A 22,599-nucleotide genomic window follows, 5' to 3' on the forward strand; every position below is an offset into this window, starting at 1 on the left:
CAGCCTCTCTACTTCCATCTCCAAAGCAGAGGAAACCCAGGCCGCGATGGCAATTTGCTCAACAAGGAGGCAGCAGCGTGCATGAGGATACCGACATTTGGAGCTACTTCAACCCACCCCTTCCGTCTCTTCAGATCAGTGACTCCCTAGAGCTCCAGGCTGGAAGGCAGCAGCCGCTATGCTCCCCAAACACCCGCTGTGGCTGATCTATAGCCACCTTTAGGAGGCAGCTCACACCCTTCTCCCCATCTGGCTTCAGTGAGTCCCCACCCTTCCCCTGCCTCACCTGGAAGTTCCCCGTCTTCTTATCGTACTTCACAAGATTGTTCTTGTCTAGCATCAGTGCTGCAGTGTGAACCAAATCCAGCCGGCGCTGGTCCAGCAAGGGGTCTCCCTTCAGGTCATCGTGAGAGAGCCCATAGAGCGATGGGGAGCGCAGCATTCGGATGTACAGGTAGGCGTAGCCCAGCCAGTTCACTGCATCCTACAGACAGACACCGAGAACCAGGGATATTTCAGCTGAGTGGGCACACTACTGTCCCTGAAGCAGGAAGTTATGGAGACCATTGGTTCAAGGCCCAAAACTTACCATGATGTGACCCCGCCTAGATCAAGTAACTGGGGGGGCAGTTTTAAAGTCTGAGGCCTCATGAAACATCAGAACTAGAAAAAACTGGAAGCGGAGAAGAGGCAGCTCCTACCCCTGGCAGACTGTCATAACTGACCTTAACCTGCACCCTCCTGAGTACAAGCCACTTTCCTGCACTCCTCCTGTCTTAGGGTTAGAGGCCATTATCTGCAGAACCATCAAAGTGCAAAATAAACGCTCCCTATCCTCAGAGCTGGGCGCCCCACATTCACGTGCCAGAGAGTGCTCATCTCAGACACCCTGGCCAGCAAAACCACGCTGCAATGTAAAGAGATTCCAGCCAAGAAAGCTAGCCATAAGCAGGGGAATACTGTGAAGACGAAGCGGCGATCCAGAAACGGACAGATCACAGTTTAATGTAAATGCCTTCAGGGCGAATACATTTTTCTAAGCGCCTATCCTGGACCAGGGAGCAAAAATCATTTCACTCGCTGCCTCAGGACACTATTCTCTCCCCAGCTCAGGCACCAACTGGAAGCCAAAGGTCATGAAATAGCCAAAATGCTTCACTTACAGATGATTTCGATTTACACACAAACCCCAGTCCTATGCTGGATTGAATGTGTGCTCCATCCCTTTTACAATCTGCACATCTATATCAAGCACCATGCCCTTTTCAGTGATGGGGCTGGGTTTTCTGCTACCCCTATCGACAGTACTAGAAGGCACATGGAGATGCAAGAGATTGTCCAGGGCAGGCCAGTGTGTTCTGTGCCTTTCCGAGCAGTCTGTCCAGCAAGCCACCAGGAATGGCCACAGAAGACAGGACACCCTTCTCTCCGCCAGGCCCAGGGTTCAGGTGTGTTGTGAACATTTCAATACAAAGGTGCAATTGGGGGGTGGGAGGGATGACGCAACCAGACTCCCACCTTTGCGTTCTGGACATTCCCCAGCACCACCTCTGCATTCAGCATATCTGGCAGCTTCGACACCATCTGACTCTCGATAGGGAGCTGCTGGTTGAGTAGGGAAAGGTAATACTGCAGCTCTCCGTGCGACGTGATGAGGATCCCCTCGCCCTTTGTGTCGTACTGGGGTCTCCCAGCACGGCCAAGCATCTAGGATAAATAAAAGGCTTAATTAGATGCAGAGAAGAGCTTTCAGCCTAGCCAACAGCAAAACATTTCCCTAACTGCAGTGCCACAAGCCAGTCAGTGCTCAGCTACCCACGACAGAGCGGGAGGTGTACATGGTGCGGGGGGGTCATTCTTCTGTCCTCACTCCTACCAGCACACTTATTCTGGGGTTCAGCTCAAACAGTCAAGACAGTCCAGCCGGGGGTGGTTGGCTATGGGGGAGGCTACGTTTTAGTCACAGGTACTTTTTTAGTAAAAATCATGGATAAAAATTCACAATCTGTGACCTGTCCATGATTTTTACTATACACCCGACTACAATTTTTTTTTTGGGGGGGGGGGGAGGGGGGAGAAAGGGGGGCACCTTGGGAGGACAGCTCGGGGGGTGCCACGGGCAGGCTCCCTACCTAGCTCCTAGGGAAGCAGCAACCTGTCGCTCTGCCCCAAGCCCTGGTTCTGCAGCTCCCATTGGCCAATGAGAGCTGCAGGGGTGGTGCCTGCGAGCGGAGGCAGCACATGGAGCTAGGAGCTGAGGGAGGGGGGTTGCTGTTGCCCTTCTGGGGAGCCCCCCCCAGGAAAGCACCACCCTGCATCCCAATCCCCAACCCTGAGCACCCCCACACCCAAACTCCTGCTACTGGGGGGCAGGGGAGCCCAATACTGCCCCAGCAGCAGCCAGCGTGCCTGGTGCAGGGGCTGTCCGAGCTTCTCAGGTGGCTCCCGGGCTACGTGCCCCGGCCACTGAAGCAGGCACGGAGATCAAAAGTCACAGAATCCGTGACCTCCATGACCAACACGGACCCTTAGCTATGGGAAGCGGTGGCAGCTGTGGCTGATCACATGGGAGGACTCAGGAGGCAGATTCCAATAGGAGAGGAACCTGCTCGGGATGGTCAGAGCAGCTTTACCACTAGGACTTTACCTGCAGGATGTCCAGAGCACCCAGCTCCGTCCAGCGGCCCTTCTCCGGGCTGTACACCTGTGTCCCTTTGATGATGACCGTGTGCGCGGGAAGGTTCACACCCCAGGCCAGCGTCGCTGTGGAGACCAGAACCTGGAGCAGAAACACAGCGGGGCTGGTTCGCTCGCTCGTTCCCACAGGAAACCCCAGCAGATACTGGCTCTTGCTCCAACAGGACCAGTGTGCCAGAAAGTCTCCTTCCACGCACCCAGAGCTCAGTGGAGAGGACCCCAGCCTGGGAGACTTGAGGCCTATCCCCAGATCTGCCACGGGCTGCCTGACCTTGGGTGAGTCAGGCCGGTCACAGTTCTGAGCAACTGAACTGATATGCCCCTTCCACAGTCCAGCCAAGAGCACCCTGGAGGTTTCCAGCTCCCCAGCACTGCCTTTCTGCGTGGAGACCCGCAACTCTCTTCATTCTGACCAGGTACTTCCAGACTCCACAGCTCCCTGCCTCAGCGTCCCAGCAGAGATACTGACAAGGGCACCGGCTTTCTCTTCAGAGCCGGTAAAAAGGTACCACACAGCACTTCCTGTGCAAGCCTACTTTACTCTTCAAATGAAAAGCACTCCAGAGAAACATGATCAAAGAACCCACACACATGGTACTAAGCTTACCAGGGTTCATCTCAACCCGCACATGAATTCTGGCAGGAGCAGTCCTTCAGCCCCCACCCGAGGGATTCCGTGGGGTTACCAGTTCATCACAGCTTCAGCTCAGAACAAGCACACCCAGACAGAGTTAGTCCCCCACTTTATACCGTTCAGGGGTCTTTGAGCTGGAGTGTCCAGGAGTAGGTCATTCGTAGACAATGGGTTTTCTTGAAGAATCTACACTCCTGTGAGACTCAGCCACGCTGAGCTAACCCCCGGTGAAGACAGCACGAGGCGGATGGAAGAATTCTTCTGCTGGCCTAGCTAGCCTTTGAGGAGGTGGGTTAAGTACCGCGATGGGAGAACCTCTCCCAGAGGTGGTGGTATTGTCTACACTGAAGCACTACAACTGGGCCCCTGGAGTGTTCCTAATGTAGACAAGCTCCCAGGGAAGTTCATTCAGGATATCGTAAGGCATGTGTTGCCATCTATCACAGCATTCCCTCTTATTTATACTGCAGTAGCACCGAGGAGCCCATGTCATGGGCCAGGACTCCATTGTGCTGGACACTGCCCCAACCCAGGGCAAATACTCTCCCTGCCCCAGAGAAGTCACAAGTCTAAGGGCAATTACCCTTTCCAGCCCTTAGATTCTCCAGCTGTAAAATAGGACCTCAGTCTCACTGCCCCCAAAGTTCTTTACAAAGTGGGGGTAAAGGGACAATGTTATCCTGTGCTCAGCAGAACCCTGCTCTTCCCACAACAGGACATCTTCCCTACAAAGCCACTGCATCCTTGCGGGCAGCAGGCAGGGCTAACTACCACAACTGCATCACTCACGCATCACGCCACAGGGAGAAACGGAGTACCAGGACATGAATACGGTTCAGATCAAAGTCACAGACAGGTCGCAGGCAATAAACAAAAATCTGCCAGCTCCAGCCCCCACCGCCGTGGCTGAAGCAGAAGTAGTCACAGAGGTTCATTAAAGTCAGGAACTAGTCCTAAATGATCCTCCATTACAGTAACCAAGGTGGAAGCCCACAGGCTGCTGGTGAGAGCGCCAGCTAAAGGGATATCCGAGAGCATGGATACCCATCTAAGCTTAGAGGAAAGGCTTCCTTCCCCTATCCTAGCCATGCCCCTGTTCACTGACCCATTCGCTACCTGGGTTGGAGCCTAGACCTGTGACCAGAGAGAACCCTGTCTGTGTGCCTCGAGTCTCACAGTGAGTCCTAGCTTCATTAAGACATGACAATCAACAGACTTGCACTTCTAGTCTCCGGGTGGAGCATCCCAACACATGCTGAAGCAGCCATCACTTAAAGCAGTGCGCACGTGTCTCACAGGGACGATCTCGGCCTGAGCTGAACACACATGCTCCACTGGGAGCAATAATCACACTCACCTGAATGTGCTTGTCAGCAAACAGATCCTCCACCAGCGTTCGGTCTACTCTGCTCATCCCAGCATGGTGAATAGCAAAGCCGTATGGCAATAGGTCCTTCAGCTCTAGATTCTGCAGCAAAGGGACAACTAATTACAGTCAGACTCTTTAGAGAGCGACTCCACAGTTCACACCGCAGGCCAGGACAAATCCTGGAGGGCAAACCAGGGAAGGGATTCCTCTGAGCCTGAGCTCCTGAGCATTAACAAGCGCTGGTCTCTCACGCTGCCATGAAACCAGCACCCCCACAGGGAACAAGGACACAGGTCCCACTGTTCCTACTGAGAAGATTTTGGTTGAATGCTGTGAGTGAGTGTAGAGACAAGAGGGAGAGAAACCTCGATTCTAGGGAAACGTGGCAAGCTTATGACGTGAGCCGCAGTATTTTTGTCCCCCCCAAGTCTGTTAGGCTGTCACACCACACCGGCCAGGCTATAGGCAGATACCTTGCACTGCTCAGCTTCTGTCCTCAGGACCTCTGTAGAGGCTGAGCCCTCGCGAAGGAAGAGGCCCAGTGTATCTTTCTCCAGACACATGTCCCTGATGGCTCGAGCTGTCTTCCCTGTCTCCTTCCTGGAGTGAACGAACACCAGCACCTGTCAAACGTACCACACAGCACTGTTATCGGCGCGCGGGGGAGGCCATGGCAGCTGCAGCTGGCAAGAGTTCTCCCCCAGCCCATTCCCTGTGCTCAGGAAAGCGAGGTGACTATGGCGCAAAAGCATGGCCTAGAAGACACACTGGGGCATGGTGCTGATGCAGCAGGTCTGGGCTGGAGCTGCTGGCCTGGTAATGGGAGCACCACAAGAGAAAACCGTTTAATGCTGGAAGAGGAGAGACGCTTGGCTCTGGAAGGGACTGTGGGCTCAGTGAGCTGGCTCAGGAGGGAGCTCCAGCCAACTCTGACCAGAGAGGTTGGGGTGAGGCACAGCCACGTGGGAAGAACGGAAGTGCTCATGCTGGATGGTCAGCAGGGGGAGAAATAGCAGTTTGGGGGTACATATCCCTGCCTCAGCTGCTAGTAGCCAGCACAGATCTACACTTCTATCCACAGACAGAGAGTGCAGCAGTTCTGGAGCTGGGAGCAGAACCCACGGGACAAATGTAAAGAGAAAAAGCTTATCACCAGTGCACCATAACCAAGAGGCTTAAATGCACCAGCAAGTAAAATACCAGCAGAACGTCAGGCCTACCTGGTTCTTCCCAGCATGCTCCATAATCTTCTCGTAGACAATCTCATTCATGATCTGGAAGCGCTTGATTGCTTTCTTCTCTGTGATTCCCACATAGGTCTGCTCCAGGGGCACTGGGCGAAAGCTGCAATGAGAAGCAGGTAGCATGAACTGGCTGGAATGGCACCTCCACGCTATGGATTTCTGCCACAGATCAGATGGTTTCTATTCAAGAATTACCGTGCAGATCCCTTTGCAAGCTTCAATATAGCCCCTTCACAGAGACTCCATGCTAAATACCCTCCTGTTCTAGCCCAACACAAAGATTCAGTGAGTCACGTTCTGGCCAAGCACTGCCTCCTTGTTTTAGTTCTATGGCAGCAGTATTCAACGGTCACTTGAGTCCATTCCCTGGAGGCACGTCCTCAGATATGGATGAAACTTTGCAAGCCACCTCAGAGCCATTCAAAGCTTACCCCAAAAAGCTTCTGCAGCAGATTGGGGTGGAGAATCCCTTTTCTTCACCTCCAAGCTTATGTTCTGAACCCAGGTATGAATATAACTAAGGCTAAGATTATGTCACGGAATCCGTGACTTCCAGAGACCTCCATGACATTTTCCACTTCAGTCCTGGGGCGGTGGGGCTGCAGCTGTCAGCTGGCTGGAGGACCCCGCAGCTCCCAACCGTGGGCCCAGAAACTCCAAGCCGTTGCCGGCTCCTGAGGGACCCTGGAGCCCAAACCACCCATTTTGTCAGTTATTTTTAGGAAGTCAGGGACAGGTCACAAGCTTCTGTAAATTTTTGTTTGTTGCCTGTGACCTGTCCCTGACTTTCCCTAAAAATAACCATAACAAAATCTTAAGGTTAAGTATAACGAGTAGTCACACCACCTCAGGAAAACACCCCTAGGGTGCATTTCAGGGATGCGATCCTGGACCTACAGAGTCTAAACGGATCTCCCTAGAAGCCACAAGCTCATCCCGTGGCCAGTTAAACCAGGCTGGATGCCCAATGAAACCCTGGCACCACCAACTTATTTACGATTACTTTTTAAACCACCTCCCCATAAAGATCTCACCAAAGATCCTGGCTGCTTCCCCAACTGGATTATAAAAGGCCCTTCCCAACCTTTCCCGCACCTGTTATCAAAGTAGAATAAGCCTTTGACAGGGTCCACTCTCAGGAACGTAGCTACATCCTCATAGTTTGGGAGAGTGGCACTCAGGCCAACAAGCCTCACATCCTCCTGGGTCATCTCAATGTTGCGGATGGCTCTAGCGACCAAGGACTCCAAGACAGGGCCCCGGTCGTCATGCAGTAGGTGGATCTCATCCTAGAGGAAAAAAGTGGTGGGAAGAGGTTGACTTCCAAGGGGAAAGGCTTGACTCACTTCTTTGCTGCATGTCTGGTTCATTCATATTCCCTGCTGGAACTGCATGGCTGGGCTTGCATAGGTTTAAACACCCACCCATCCACCACTCCCAGATGAAGTCTCACATCAATTATGGCCTCCTCAGAGACCCTGACATAACCCCTGCTGCTGAGGTGCCACGAGGCACTTCTCGAAGTGCAGTCACAGCCAGCGTCACCATCTTTCAGGGCACTTGGGGAGACATTACTGCTACTCACCAGGATAATGAGGCGCACCAGCTGGGTATAGGTGCGCTCCCCTCCCTTGCGAGTGATGATGTCCCACTTCTCGGGGGTGCAGACGATGATCTGGGTAGCATTGATTTCTTCCTTACACAACTGATGGTCTCCAGTCAGCTCGGCCACATTGATGCCATAAGTGGCCAGGCGCTAGGAAAAACCAAGTATGGTTAGGCTGGATGAGAGCCCAGCGCATGTGAGGAGACCGCAAAATGAAAGGGCCTAAGCAGCAGCTTTGGGAAAATCGCATGCATAATTGCATACCTCTCCCAAGACTACAAATAGGGTTTTCCGCACCATGGCATTAAGCAAGACACAGATTCTTCCTCTATGGTGCTGAATCACAAAGCTTGGAATGGAGGCATCAGGCCCAAGGGAACAGGGAATACCAGGCACAATACCCTCTCCTCCCAAGGCTTGATACCCTTTAATGCTAGAGCTGAGCTGGGGCCCTTCTGAGTACAGACCTCACAGGGGCAAAGCTCCAAGTCCTTGCTCCACTCCCCCTCCCCCGCAGGACTAGACCGGAGTCATTCCATTACCTTCCCAAAGCTGCCCACCATCTCCTGCACCAGAGACCTCATAGGGGCAATGTAGATGATCTTGAAGTCGTCCACGTTGATGGTTCCATCCATGTTGATGTGCTTCCCGATCTCGCGTAGCATGCACATCAGAGCGACATTGGTCTTCCCCGCACCCTGGGAGACAGAATACATCTCTGTAGTCACACCCTACACACCGTTGTAATAATCTCTGTATAAACTGCGCCTTGTAAGGTATCAATTTAAAAAAAAAAACCTCATAATTTGTTAATCAGTATTGGCCTGGTAAAACGTGTGTGCAACATAATATGTGAAGTTATAAGAAAGTTATAAGATTCCCCTGAAAGGCGTTCACAACACACGTTCCAAACCCCAAAGCCCTGCCCAAAAAGACATTGACAAACAGGTCTGTCCTAAACAAAGGAGATGTGCTCTGCTTAATTTGCATTTAAGCAGGAAACTGTCATCAAGCAGGAAGGGAAGACAAAGGAAGTTCAACCAGTGGGGGGGGGGGGGGGGGGGGGGGGGAGAGACAGCAGGGAACATCCCTCCACTAGACACTTTGGCTCCTGTCTCAGCTGGAAATGGTTTTCCAAGAGAGGGACTGAAATGACAAGGAGAGACCCCGCAGACACCCCCCTCTCCCTCCCTATCACATTCACTGAGCCTGAAGAGACAAGGGAAGCAGGCGTTGGACTATGGGGGAGGGTTTGGTCAGTAATCTGCCGGAGCGCATGGTAAGAAACTTTGCTTGAATCTAATCTGGTTTGTTAAGTTAGGTATTAGTAAATATCTTGCCTTTATTTTTCTTGTAACCATTTCTGACTTTTATGCCTCATTATTTGTACTCACTTAAAATTTACCTCTTTGTATTAAATAAACTTGTTTTACTGTTTTAGCTAATCCAGTGTGTTTTAAGTTAAACTATCTGAATAACTTTGACAGAAGAAGCCGCCATATGATTCCTTTAAAAAAACTACATATTTAATATATTTGTACTAACCAGGAGAGCGCTGGGAAGCACAGGACATACATTTCTAGTGGAAACTCTAGGACTGGGGGAGTGTTGGGGTCACCCTGCAATATAACCAAGGCTGGTGAGAGTCAGGCTGTGGCTTGCATGCTGGAAGGCTGTTGATGAGCAGCCAAGAAGGAGCTACAGCAGCAAGGCATTGTAAGGCACCCAAGGTTGCAGGACAGGGGATAACACAGCCCTCCACCGGTCTGGATTACACCCTGGTACATACACTGAATCAGCCCCATCAAATCCACAGCCTCCTCACAGAAGCCAAAGACAGATTCCCCTCTAAGAATGAGCCAGTCCCCCCGCTAAGATGACGTAAAACTACTCAAGATAGTTCCAAAGTCCAAAGTAGACTGTGAAGAGCTACAAAAGGATCTCTCAAAACTGGGTGACTGGGCAACAAAATGGCAGATGAAATTCAATGTTGATAAACGCAAAGTAATGCACATTGGAAAACATAATCCCAACTATACATATAAAATGATGGGGTCTAAATTAGCTGTTATCACTCAAGAGAGAGATCTTGGAGTCATTGTGGAGAGTTCTCTGGAAACATCCACTCAATGTGCAGCAGCCGTCAAAAAAGAAAACAGAATGTTGGGAATCATTAAGAAAGGGATAGATAAGAAGACAGAAAATATGTTGCCTCTATATAAATCCATGGTACGCCCACATCTTGAATACTGTGTGCAGATGTGGTCACCCCATCTCAAAAGAGATATACTGGAATTGGAAAAGGTTCAGAAAAGGGCAACAAAAATGATTAGGGGTATGGAATGGCTTCCGTATGAGGAGAGATTAATAAGACTGGAACTTTTCAGCTTGGAAAAGAGACGACTAAGGGGGGATATTATAGAGGTCTATAAAATCATGACTGGTGTGGAGAAAGTAAATAAGGAAGTGTATTTACTCCTTCTCATAACACAAGAACTAGGGGTCACCAAATGAAATTAATAGGGAGTAGTTTAAAACAAACAAAAGGAAGTCTTTCTTCACACAACACACAGTCAACCTGTGGAACTCTTTGCCAGAGGATGTTGTGAAGGCCAAGACTATAACAGGGTTCAAAAAAGAACTAGGTACGTTCATGGAGGACAGGTCCACCAATGGCTATTAGCCTGGATGGGCAGGGATGGTGTCCCGAGCCTCTGTTTGCCAGAAGCTGGGATTGGGAGACAGTGGATGGATCACTTGATGATTCCTTGTTCTGTTCATTCCCTCTGGGGCACCTGGTATTGGCCACTGTCGGAAGACAGGACACTGGGCTAGATGGACATTTGGTCTGACCCAGTGGCCGTTCTTATGTTCTAAGAGAGTTGGGCTACAACTCAAAGTCTGTGCTAAACAGGTGGGGCTGGAGGCTCTGAATATCTATGAGGTGGCCTCATGGGACAGGAGATAGCTTGCCCGGATCCTTACCGTGGGAGCACAGAGTAGCAGGTTCTCATCAGTCTCAAGCGCAGCACGGTAGAGTTTGCTCTGAATCCGGTTCAGTGTTTTGAACCCCTCAAACCCAGCTTGGGCATATTTGGGCAGTTTGTCCACAGAAACCAGTTGCTGAAAAGGTGAAACATAATTAACATCAAAGATCAGGCCCTCTATTGTGCAGCAAGCAGGGCACTCTGTGGTCTATAAGAGAGACCCCTTGGGGAATGGCAGTTAGCTTCTTTGTCTCTCTCAGTGTGGCTGGGATATGCTTTGTGCATAGCAGTCCCAGCAGGCAGTAAGAGATCAGATGGGGCCCATTAGACCAAAGCATTTGGTCTGGGGGCTCCAACTGTTGATCTGCAATCTCACCCATCACTCTGGGCAGTGACCAGCAATGCAATCAACTAGCATAGAGGATTCTAACTCTTTGGGCCAACACTACCGATCCCCCAGACTGCACCCTCTTGTGTACCGGGCAGTTCCCACCGCGGGTCAGAGTTCACAGGGGAGCTCCGACTGCCAGTGTGGGGCAGCCCAACTGCAAAGCAGCCATTGCAGTATGTACCACAACAATCCATAACCCTGTACAACCAGCAATGACTCCTCACCACATGGGTTTGAGTTGTCTCCATTTTACAGCTTGGAAAACTGACGAAGTCCAAGTGACTCATCCAGCCAGAACTGGAACCCAACCATGACTATGGCCCATGCTCATTTGCTCAGTCCGGCAGACCAGCTTGCAACCGACAGAGGTGCAGCAACAGCGCCCCCAGACCCAGCACAGCAGCACCTATGCTAGGTGCACATCCCAGGCATTAGAAACCAATGGATCAGGAGCCATTTTTGGTCACATGAAATCTCAGGTAAGCAGAGCTTAACACTCAGGCTCCCTAAGGGTCATGTGTCGGAAGGGGCCCAAGTCCTGCTGGCCCCAGGGCGCGTTGTGGAGATGCTCCCTCAACACCTAAGTTGCTCGCTGCAAACAAGAAGTGCCACAAAGCTGGCGGGTTTCTGTGGGGGTGGGGAAGAAGGGACGCTGGGTAATCCAACCATGCCCACCACTGACCGAAAGGGAACAGAGTCACCTACCTCTTCGGAGCCGAAGGGCTTTGGCTTCAGGGCAGGAACATGCACCTCCTCATAGCCTTTGCGCTGCCTGCGGAACGAGCCGTCAGGCAGCTGGCAACGCTTGTTGGCCATGAAATGGCTGCCCTGGGCAAACACCAGATCTTCCAGGTCCAACACCTGGCGCGGGGCCAGCGCCTGGAAAAAACCAGAAGGGGCATCAGAGAAAGAATGGGAGGGGCCCAGATTTGAAGGGGAAGCATGGCAACTGCTCCCTCCAGCCTGCAAGTCTGCTTTCCCAGGCAGATCAGGGGCTTAACCTTTCACACCCCACCCGCAGGCAGCTAGATCAGGGTGTCTTCTGCACCCACCTGTCCCTATTTAACAGCCCCCTTGCACTCATTCAGCCCCTCATCTAGCAGTTCCTCGAGCATCCAAAGAACAGATGCCTTAAGGGACACACCTCTCCACCCTGATCCAGATCCATGGTTTCCAGGTCTGTGTCCATCCGGGACTGGCGCACACGTTCCCTGCGAGAGCGTTCCTCCTGGATGGCAAAGAGAGAGGGCAGGTTAAAACACTGTGCAGACACCTCTCAGTGGGGAACAGCAGCTGCTGTGCCCCACTCCGCACACTAGCGCCTGCTACTGCCCCACTGCGATAGCTGACTGGTGAGGCAGCTCCACAGGCTGGGAGTCCCTCTAAGCACAGCCATCCATTCAACCAGAGCCACCTACTGATGGGTCACTGGAAACCACCACCACCAGGGCCAGAAACATCACCTGTCCCCCAGGGGAACATACTGGAACTGACCCTGTGCAGACGGGCATAAGAACAGGCCGGGTCCAGGCACAGGAAACATTCATTAGAAGGACAACTGCAGCATGGAGCGGACCCAGGGAGCTAACAAGCCATGCTTAGCACTACAGTGAAGAGGACTCAGGATCAGACCCTGGTCTAGATATCTCAGCTCCCTCAGAGCACAGAGGAGGTCATGCTCAAAGCCTCCATAACCCCTTCCAATTATTGATGAGCGGATCCGACATGCTCCAAAGGGAGTTTCATCTCAGAGGACCCCGTAACACAAGCAGTCGCAATGCTCTGCACCCAAAGCTGGATCTGGCTAATATGAAGAGAGGATGCATGGTCAGTCTACAACCATCATCACATCAAACCTCTATGCTGTGACCCAGGCAGGCCGTCACCCGCCCATCCTTTCAATTTAGTGATCGCAGTGAAATGTGTGTGTGACATGCATGCAAAGTGCTACTGCAATGGTGTCAGCTCAGATGCAACAAGGACCTTATGGGCCTCTCTCCGCTCTTCTTACCCGAATCAGATCTTCCTTCTCCGTCTCATGCAGCTGATACAGAAATTTTGACAGCTCGGGATCAGATTCCATCTTCCCCATGATCCTCTCCTTCTCGGCTTCACTTTGTGCACTAGCCAGCAGCGTACAGTACAGGACTGGAGGGAGAAAGAGGGTGAGAGAAGGCCGCTACAAGCACAACCGGAGCAGAACACAGGCAAAGAACCAGGGTCACAGCACTCCAGGTTAACGAGGTGCTCAGTACTCACTCATCATTCGGTGCTGCCTCAGCACCTTAATGAAGTCAAAGGTGTTAAAGCCCAGGAGCAGGACAAGCTGGTTTTCACACTCCCTGTCATCGCCGGCAGTCTGGGAAAAGAAGGGACAGAAAGAAGCTGGTTAGATCTGTTGCCCTGCTTCGCCATGGGAGAGGGCAGGGGACCCAAACTCCCACTGCATAGCAGGTGCAGCCCAACTGCACAGCAAATACCAGCTACCCGCCAGACTTACACCTGAGATCCCCCATGTAACAATCAAGACTCTAAGCAGATATCTCACCAACACTGGCAAGAGTCTAACCAACCTCTTCCCACCTTCCTAAAGAGGCCCCTATGGGCAGGACACCTGGGTCATCTATGCTGGTGCAGTTTACAGGCTTTTAAGCCTCATAAATACTGTAGATGAAGGGCTGGAACCCGAGATGTGCTGGGCACCCTAATTCCAACTGAAGTCAAAGGGAGTGAGGAGCAGGGCCATGGTTAGCATGGGGAACACCACACCAGAGTTGGCCTCCCAAAAGATGTTTCTGAAAAAGCAGTAACTGTCACCCAAGAGAAGGGCTGCCCATGCGTTAAACCCGGTCCTCACAGCAGAGGAGGGACGGGGTGGGTGTATCCTCAGGGGAAAAGAGGCACAGTAGCAAACTGTTTGGTTGTATTAACATTTTAATATGGAAGAATAGGTTCAAATTGTAAAGAACTGCCCAGGCAGCTTCCTGTCTTCCAGCCAAGCAGGCCCTGAGTCTGGAACCTTCTCCACCCAGAGGCAGGATAATTGGCCACATACCTTTAAGATCTCTAGCACCTCATCTGCTTTCTTCTGGGACACAATGGCATCATCGTAGAAGCGGCTCAGCTGCCGCTGAAGCCAAAAGGCATCAATGTCTCGGGGATGCAAGTCTCGCTTCTTGGAGCTCATCAGCTCCCCTGACGCCACCAGCTGAAAGACAGTCAGTGTCTCCTTACGGCCTTCCTTCGCCCGCGCAGGACTGAGTCCCCAGGAAAGGCACAGACAGCCCTTTGGGTAACCAAAAGCACACCCAGTATTGCCCCATCCCCCATGGCCATCATGTACATGAGCAAAGCCCTGGCAGCAGCAATCACTTGTGCTATTCCAGTCCCAGAGGGGCACTCGTTTTGGCTCTGTAACTGTGCAGCTCATCAAAGGGGGGGAAAGCCTTCTCCAGTGCAAATACCGGTTTCCGACAGAAAACGTTAGGTCCTGCCCAAAGAGAAGGCTTTGAAACCAAATAAGTCATTGTGAGACCTCAAAAGAACAAAGATTTTGTTAATCACACTCTCACCACCGGCCAGGAAGAGGAGACCTGCGCATGAAGTCATCCCATTAGCAGGGCTCTGGGGAGAAGGGGATAAAAATCCCTGACAAGAAAAAAAAAACTTGGTTCTTTTTCCTGCTTGGACTCTAAAGGGGAAGAAGCATAAACAAAAGAGCCCCAGCTGTTTTACCAGGGTAGACCAGAATCTATCTGGTCTATAAGTCCAGCCGGGAGCCCTCCACTAGATCTGTCACACTAGTGTCTGCTATCACCATTAGGAATGAAGTCCCCAAAGCTTTAATACAGCCACCAACTTCAAGCCAACCCTCCAGCGATAGGAAAGTGGCCTTTCGCCTCCCCCCTGGGAACTCACATTGGCTGAGAGGGTGCAGCGGACAACGGCTTCGTCCCCTTCCATGTCATCATCAGACGCCTCATCCCGTACTTCACCATACACGTCCTCATCACCTTCCTGTTGGAACACACAGCTCCTGTTAATAGCTCTCTCCCAAGGAAACCTCATGGAGAAGCTCTCTAGCTCCCCCCTACACCTTGGGCAGGAATACTGGAAATGCCATCCCTACCGAGAACCGGCAGCACTGGTCCTTCCTCCAGCAGCAGAAAAATCATACTGTGGTTAAGGCAGAAGATCACACGACTTTGGGCAAGTCCTGTCATCCCATGCCTCAGTCTCCCCATTTATAAGATAGCATCGTATCAGGGATGGTGCTCCTTGTACTGGAAGCTCAGTAGAAGTGAGCATTATTATTGTAGTCTGGCATCTTGCTTTCAGTTGTGGCCAACACCAGATGCAGCCTAAGTCAGTAGAAAAAATAATGCACCACGCCAGTTGGGCACCCCTAAATTATGGGAGTGAGGGAAGATCTTTGTGACCCCATGCAACAATCATCTATAGCCTAAAGCAGGAAGAGGGACAGTTCCTTACAGATGCCATCCTAGCCCCGTGTCAGGTCCCTTGTTCAGGCTGAACTCATTAGGGTGTACAAGTCGTTTCAATCCTTTCCCACCTCAAGACCTTCAAAAATAAGCGCTACCAATGACTCAGAGGTTCCTGCATTGTTCCACCTTAGGAACCAGCCAAAGCAATTCTTTTCAGACCCTCACTCAGGAAAGTGTTACAGAAGAGCAAGTACATTAAATAGCCCCAAGCGGCTCACATTTAGAAAAGGCATTGCAGGAAACAGGAAGTCAGAGAGATAGCAAGTTTCGATCTGAAAGGGACTGGTGAGGAGGTCAGGAAGTCTGATAGCTGATCAAAACCAAGCAGGTGGCCTATGGGCCAAGCCACAGAATTCATACACATTTCTGTGAAAGGCAGTACAGCTTAATACAGTAATTTACAAAGCCTTCCAGTGCCAGGAAGCAGGGTCTAATCTTCCGGCCTGGCTCGGCCTTGCTGGCCAACATGGCTGAGATTGATCCAAACTCTAGCTCCCTGCGTACCCAAGCCCTGTTCACAACCAGCAGCACAAAGAGTGACAGTTCAGCCACCACCTTAGAAGCGTCTGATCACTTACCTCTTCATCAGACTCAAACTGCACATTCACGCCGTACGTCTCATCAATGTTATCATCTGCAAAGGGGGACAGAGTTAGAAGGGTGCAACCAAGCTCAACCCAGTTATCCTCGTTTTGCAAGAGCATCAGCACCAGCTAAAGCATGGAGAGCACACCCAGGGAAAGGCCAGAACACGGATACGTTCCCACTAGAGGCTAAGCAGAGAACATACCACTCGATTTGAGTCAAAAGACTCAACATTATTCACAGATGTCTCTGGCTTAGGCTAGCGTGTAGCCCTTCGTCTCCAAGTGCAATAACTATTTACCACCAATATCCAAAGAAACATTTTTCAAGCCCCGTCTCAGTTTGAAACACTTTCTAGCCTCCCTGCATACAGTCACTGTGCCCCGTTTGTGCACCAGCTATTGAAACACGACATGCTGACAACCCGTATACTGTGCTCTGTGAGATAATACACGAGAGCAGTCCAGGCACAAGCTCGAGGGTGATCCCTACCCATGTTCTGGATCTCCTTGTCACCACCATAGTCTGTGATCTTCTTGCCCAAGTTCACCAGCACATGGTAGCGGGTGTCGTCCGTCTGTCCTAACAGCAAATCGATTTCCTTCCGCCTCTCTTTGTCTCGCAGCTTCTCATTCTTCAATACAGCCAAGACCTCATCAGCTGCTCCACAGAGAATGTCACGTGGCTGCAGAAGAAATGAGAACAGCTGCAACACACCTGATTTGGGGGATACTCCATATACCTGACTGTGCATTTCCCGACAGGGATAAGCACTGCCACTGCTCAGCTGTTGAACTAGAAGACTGGTTCACATTTATGAACTAAATGCTTCCAGCTTTCTGCCTACAAAAATTATCTGGAAGCATTCCCCTCCGAAAACACTGCAGCACTGTGCCAGCACATGAGAAACAGCAACGGCCACGACACTGCTCAGAAGTTAGATCCCACCTTACAGTAAGGGCAGTCACTCCAGGTAGCTCAGGGGATGTGTCTAGTATCTCAGATGAAGAGCTTTAGCACCCACAAGTTGTTATACATCTCACTAGCTTGCAACAGAAGCGTTTGCTGTCTAGGATCCAAAGACCAGCTTATTGTCTGATCTGAGCTACAGCTCTGCCAGCTATTTGCCTCGCACACACACTAGGGGTTCTGACAACTGCACTCAGCTGATGTGCCTTCACATCACAAGCAGTTAGAGCAATGATACCCACACAGGTCCATGCACATCCTTACCTGGTCCCCAAGGGCTGCCTGAATGAAACTTAGCAGCACCTCATAGGTCTCCCGGGTCTCCTTGGTTTTGGGTTTGTAGATGATTCCCACCATCTCGTCAATGCCCTCAGAGAGCAGCGTATAACCCTTCATTTTGTTGATATCATGCCTGTCCTCATCACGCTTCCTCCTCCTAGAAAGTAGGGAAAGGAAATCATCACACAATTCAATCAGCAGATGAAGCTGCTTCTCCAAATTATGCCAATCCTTCTGGCTGGGAAAAGACGATGGACAAGCAACCCTCAAATGAAAAAAGAAAAGGAGTACTTGTGGCACCTTAGAGACTAACCAATTTATTTGAGCATAAGTTTTCGGATGAAGTGAGCTGTAGCTCACGAAAGCTTATGCTCAAATAAATTGGTTAGTCTCTAAGGTGCCACATGTACTCCTTTTCTTTTTGCGAATACAGACTAACACGGGTGTTACTCTGAAACCTCAGGTGAAACATTTTCTGTCCCCACATTTGACTTTAAACCCGTCAACATGCAGTAAAAGTCACCAATCACCCGTTACGTATCCAATAAAGGACCATCATTCTAATCAGGGGTCATTTACCTTTCATTGAAGACAACAGATAGTTTAGGTGCAATTGTTAAGGTGGTGTTGGACGTTTTAAAACTGAAAAGAAATGTGTTCACTAGGTTTGCTTGCATTTTTTTAAAAATAAAAAAACATTTTTTATTTGGATTTAACCATCAGCTGCAGTATTTGTAACTTCTATACTGAAATACTAGGCTAGTGCAAAAGACACCAAATGGTCAGTTTCCCTATCAATTGCCATTGTCTAAGCAGAAACAAATTAGAAAGTAAGCACTTGGCATAAATGGTGGCAGTTTTTGGTTTTTTTTTAATAATTCAAGCTATCAGTATCTCAAGAACTTTTTTTAAATGTGATTTTTTAAAAAGCCTGATACATTTGAAGGGATACTATTTTCTAGCCATGACACAAGTTACTTTCATTTGTTTCAAGTTCAATAAAAATTCTCTCTGCCTGGCCAATTCACATGGAACTCTTCTTCTCCACAGCAGCACATGACTGCAGTGCTCGGATTAAATCCTTATGCGAGAAAATTAACTCAGCATTAAGTCTGATGCAATTACGATCTTAAAGTCATGGAATTTTGAGTTGAGGTTCCTCAAGGCAACCTTCACTGCTCCTTCCCGCATTCGTGCAGCATAACAGAATCTTTCTCTATAGGGTTACGCCATCTGTACTATCATGTGCATATCTAAGGTTTATAGAATAAGTTGCAAGTAAAACAAATCAAGAGTATACAGCTGAACTTACATAAGAAGCAATATTGAGGAGGGCTGTGAACAGGTATCACTTTAAGAGCACAGGCTTTAAGAGTTTTCCTAGATAACTGCATGATAATTAAGGTTAAGATTTTGCCATGGTTATTTTCAGTAAAAGCCAGACAGGTCACAGGCAATAAACAAAAATTCAAGGAAGCCCAGTGACCTGTCCATGACTTTTACTGAACGTAACTGGGAGAGATGGGATTGATAGCTCCAGACCCTGCTGCAGGTGCTGAAGCCAAAGAAGTCACGGAGGTTCATTAAAGTCACAGAATCCATGACCTCCATGATTAAATTCTATCCTTAATGATAATCTCTGAAACTCAGGCAGTGGGGAAATACTTTAAATTCCCAGGGCTAGATCCCACACGAGCTTTTCAGCACAAGACTCCTGAATACCATTCTGCAGTCAGGATGCTCTCATTCAGTGCTCTGTGCCCATTTAGTCTCTTAGAACCCCAAGCTTCGAAAGACCAATTCATGCGTAACCCACTCACTTTGCTCGTCTCTCTTCCTGCATCTGGGGTTTGGTTCTTTGAGCCTTGTCACCCATTCGAGTGCCCTCCAGCTTCCCAACCAAGGACAGCACCTCCCCTGTAGGCTCATCTCTGCGGGTCCTGTCGATCAAGGAGCGATCAGCTTGAAGTACGAGGTTAGAGTTCTGGATCACAGCACAATAGAACAGGTAAGAGGTGTGAAAAAACCAATGCAACAATCTCTATAACCCCAGCCAGGCCAGTAGTAAGTTTCATTATTGCCAGTGGCCCATCCCAAACAAATTCCCACACATCATCCTCATTACTGTAGCACCTAGGAGACCTAGTCATGAGCCCAGACCACATGGTGCTAGGCACCATACAAACAGAACAAAAAAGACAATCTCTGCTCCCAAAAGTTTACAATCCAAGTAGAAAACTAGAGACAACAAATGGCTACAGATGGCAGAGCACAAGGAAACAATATATTGGCGATCAACAGTGGTTTCAGCACACTAACAGCTGTTAAGCTTTTTGTAGGCCTTACTGCAAAGGGCAGTTTTGAGAAGGGATCTGAAGGAAGATAATGAGATACCTTTGCAAATATTTACAGGGAGTGTCATAACGGGGAGGGGCAATACAGGGAAAGCATGAAGATGCTTGTCCGAAAATTTAACAAGTGGATGGTAGCAGCAGCCAATCGGAGGCAGGAGTCATCAGCTCAAGAGCAAATGAGAGATGATAAGTAAGGTGGGAATTGACCATGAAGAGTCTTGAAAGTAAGTGAAGACAAGTAGCTTATGTTTGATACAATAAAAGGGCACAGGTACCAACTTTCCAATGTACAGGGGTGGAGGGACCCCCCCCCCCCCCAAGGCCACACCCCCACTGCCTCTTCCCGCCCCTCCCACACACCCAGCCCCAGAGTACCCACCGAGTCAGCGCCTATGATAAAGGGGGACCCAGCGAGGGAAGCAAAGAAAGGGGTGACATGATCAAAGTGACGGGCTAGGGACATTATCTTTGCAGCAGTATTCTGAACGGATATGAGTGGGGCAAGACTGCAGTGGTCCAGGCCAGAAAGAAGGACGTTGCAATAATCACGATGCAAGATGAGCGCTTGGACAAGAGTTTTAGCCGTGTGAAGAGAGAAGTAAGAAAGGCCACGTTGTGGGGATATTGCGCAGGATCTAGGATGCAACGGAAGGAAAGGAACACCACACAGCAATCAGAGACAGAAGTTCAATGAGCTCAGGGATGAAAGGGATACGGGGCAGTAGCTGGAGAGGGAAGCCGGGTGACGGGTAAGTTGGTTTTATAAATTCAGAGGACGAAACGCAATGCTAACGCCCCATGGCTGCGAGCACACAGCAGTCGGGCAATGTGAAGCGACGATTCCCACAGCCACCGTGCCCCCCCCATGCATACAGCGGAGCCTAACGCGGGCCAGGCGCCAGCCCCCTGCGTGCGGCCAGAGCCACCCTGCAACCCAGCGCCTCCGGGACCGTGTTTCAAGGATGCGAAAACTCCCTCTCCCCGTCTGTACGGTGGGACGGGGACCGCAATGTTACAGCACGGCTACGGCCTGTAGAAAGCGTTCACAGGTTCCAGTCGGTGCTTCCTTCCTGCAAGGAAAAGGGAGGGGGAGGGGGAGGGGGAGGGGGAGGGGGCCGCCCCCCCCCCGCGGCCGGCTGCTCCCCTTCCCCGGGCCCCCTCGGGCGGCGGCGGCCCCCCCCGGCCACGCACCCGGGCCCCCCCCCCAGCGCTCCCGCCCCGGCGGCCCCGCCCACTCACCGCCTTGTACTCGTACTGCAGGCTCCGCGCAGTCACATCCGCCATGGCGCCGCCTCACCCGCCCGGACCCCGGGGCCGCGGCCCAAACTGAACCAGGTCGCCGCGCCGCGCCGCACGCACTTCCGGCCGGCAAGTCCTTCCGGGGCGCAGCGGAAGTGCCCTGCCGCGGACCCTGCCCAGACGTCAGCGCGTCCCCCTGGCACGCTGGAGCGCGCGGCGGCGTTGCCTAGCGACCGGCCCCCTCGCGTGGCGGCGCTCGCCGGGCAGGGAACGCGCCCGGCCTGCGCCAGGGGCCGGGCCCAGCTCTGCGAGCCCGGCCACCGAGCCCGAAGCAGCCGCCTTTCTGGGCGGGGAGGTGTCAGGAATCTGCCCCGGCCTGTCCCAGCGGGCTGGGGCCGAGGTCGCGGGGCTCCCGCCCATCCTGCGAGCCCGGGGGGCGGGGCTCCCAGCCGGTATAGCCCGGGGGGCGGGGCTCCCAGCCGGTATAGCCCGGGGGGCGGGGCTCCCAGCCGGTGTAGCCCGGGGGGCGGGGCTCCCAGCCGGTATAGCCCGGGGGGCGGGGCTCCCTCCCATCCTGCGAGCCCAGGGGGCGGGGCTCCCAGCCAGTATAGCCCGGGGGGCGGGGCTCCCAGTCGGTATAGCCCGGGGGGCGGGGCTCCCTCCCATCCTGCAGACGCGGGGGGCGGGGCTCCCAGCCAGTATAGCCCGGGGGGCGGGGCTCCCAGCCGGTATAGCCCGGGGGGCGGGGCTCCCAGCCGGTATAGCCCGGGGGGCGGGGCTCCCTCCCATCCTGCGAGCCCAGGGGGCGGGGCTCCCAGCAGATATAGCCCAGGGGGCGGGGCTCCCAGCCGGTATAGCCCGGGGGGCGGGGCTCCCAGCCGGTATAGCCCGGGGGGCGGGGCTCCCTCCCATCCTGCGAGCCCGGGGGGCGGGGCTCCCTCCCATCCTACAGACCCGGGGGGGCGGGGCTCCCAGCCGGTATAGCCCGGGGGGCGGGGCTCCCTCCCATCCTGCAGACCCGGGGGGCGGGGCTCCCAGCTGGTGTAGCCCGGGGGGCGGGGCTCCCAGCAGATATAGCCTGGGGGGAGGGGCTCCCTCCCATCCTGCGAGCCCAGGGGGCGGGTCTCCCAGCCGCTATAGCCCGGGGGGCGGGGATCCCAGCCAGCGTGACCTAGGGGTGTGGGGCTCCGTCCCATCCTGCGGGCCCCGGAGGCAGGGCTTCCAGCTGGTATGAGCCTGAGCCACGCTATTGTGTGAAGCATCAGTGTTGTGTTTTGCTCTGATCTTTCTCCCAAAGGGTGGGGTGCGTTCTCTGTTGTGGTCACTTCAGGCTTGGAGCATTGTCCAGGATGGTGAGTCACCCTCAGGTGTGCAGAGCCAGGAGCTCTGGCTGTAGGGTCTAACGCTTTGGCAGGAGCACGTGAACCCCACCTCTGCTACTTCTTGGTGGATTTTTTTCTATTCCAATACGAGGAAGTTGGTGAATGAAGCACAACAGCGAAATGAAAAGCCTGGTCGTGGGCTAAAGCCAGGGACCGTGCGGGTAGCAGTTCAGACTGAAGCAGGGATAACTTGCAATAGTGCTCAGGATTAGCTGGCACAGGGCTGATGATGGCACGCAGTCCAGGTCCTTTCAGCTCCTTTCTTGGCCCCTCACAGTCACAGCTCCAGACAACAGCTGGGCCACTGATATCCCAGGTTTGCTCCCCATCTTTATCCTGATGCTGCTTGATGAGGCCT

General features: G+C 52.1%; 1 protein-coding gene across 1 annotated transcript in view; it reads right to left on the bottom strand.

The window, feature by feature from the left end:
- The window catches only part of SNRNP200 (small nuclear ribonucleoprotein U5 subunit 200), a 38,218-nt gene extending 17,218 nt beyond the window's left edge, over nt 1-21,000 (bottom strand). Inside the window, exons 1-21 of the mRNA XM_073325223.2 lie at nt 20,860-21,000; nt 19,087-19,250; nt 17,252-17,423; nt 16,511-16,703; nt 16,012-16,067; nt 14,847-14,945; nt 13,984-14,136; nt 13,188-13,287; nt 12,940-13,076; nt 12,073-12,156; nt 11,634-11,807; nt 10,536-10,673; nt 8,093-8,248; nt 7,530-7,700; nt 7,040-7,233; nt 5,921-6,044; nt 5,174-5,323; nt 4,689-4,799; nt 2,648-2,779; nt 1,519-1,707; nt 287-484 (exon numbers count right to left, since the gene is read on the bottom strand). Coding sequence (XP_073181324.1) covers nt 287-484; nt 1,519-1,707; nt 2,648-2,779; nt 4,689-4,799; nt 5,174-5,323; nt 5,921-6,044; nt 7,040-7,233; nt 7,530-7,700; nt 8,093-8,248; nt 10,536-10,673; nt 11,634-11,807; nt 12,073-12,156; nt 12,940-13,076; nt 13,188-13,287; nt 13,984-14,136; nt 14,847-14,945; nt 16,012-16,067; nt 16,511-16,703; nt 17,252-17,423; nt 19,087-19,250; nt 20,860-20,904 — 2,940 coding nt within the window. The 5' untranslated portion in view covers nt 20,905-21,000. The remainder of the gene's footprint in view (nt 1-286; nt 485-1,518; nt 1,708-2,647; nt 2,780-4,688; nt 4,800-5,173; nt 5,324-5,920; nt 6,045-7,039; nt 7,234-7,529; nt 7,701-8,092; nt 8,249-10,535; nt 10,674-11,633; nt 11,808-12,072; nt 12,157-12,939; nt 13,077-13,187; nt 13,288-13,983; nt 14,137-14,846; nt 14,946-16,011; nt 16,068-16,510; nt 16,704-17,251; nt 17,424-19,086; nt 19,251-20,859) is intronic.
- Nucleotides 21,001-22,599: the final 1,599 nt, after the last annotated feature.

The sequence above is a fragment of the Lepidochelys kempii genome, chromosome 26 (assembly GCF_965140285.1).
Source record: "Lepidochelys kempii isolate rLepKem1 chromosome 26, rLepKem1.hap1, whole genome shotgun sequence".
Taxonomy (NCBI): Eukaryota; Metazoa; Chordata; order Testudines; family Cheloniidae; genus Lepidochelys; species Lepidochelys kempii.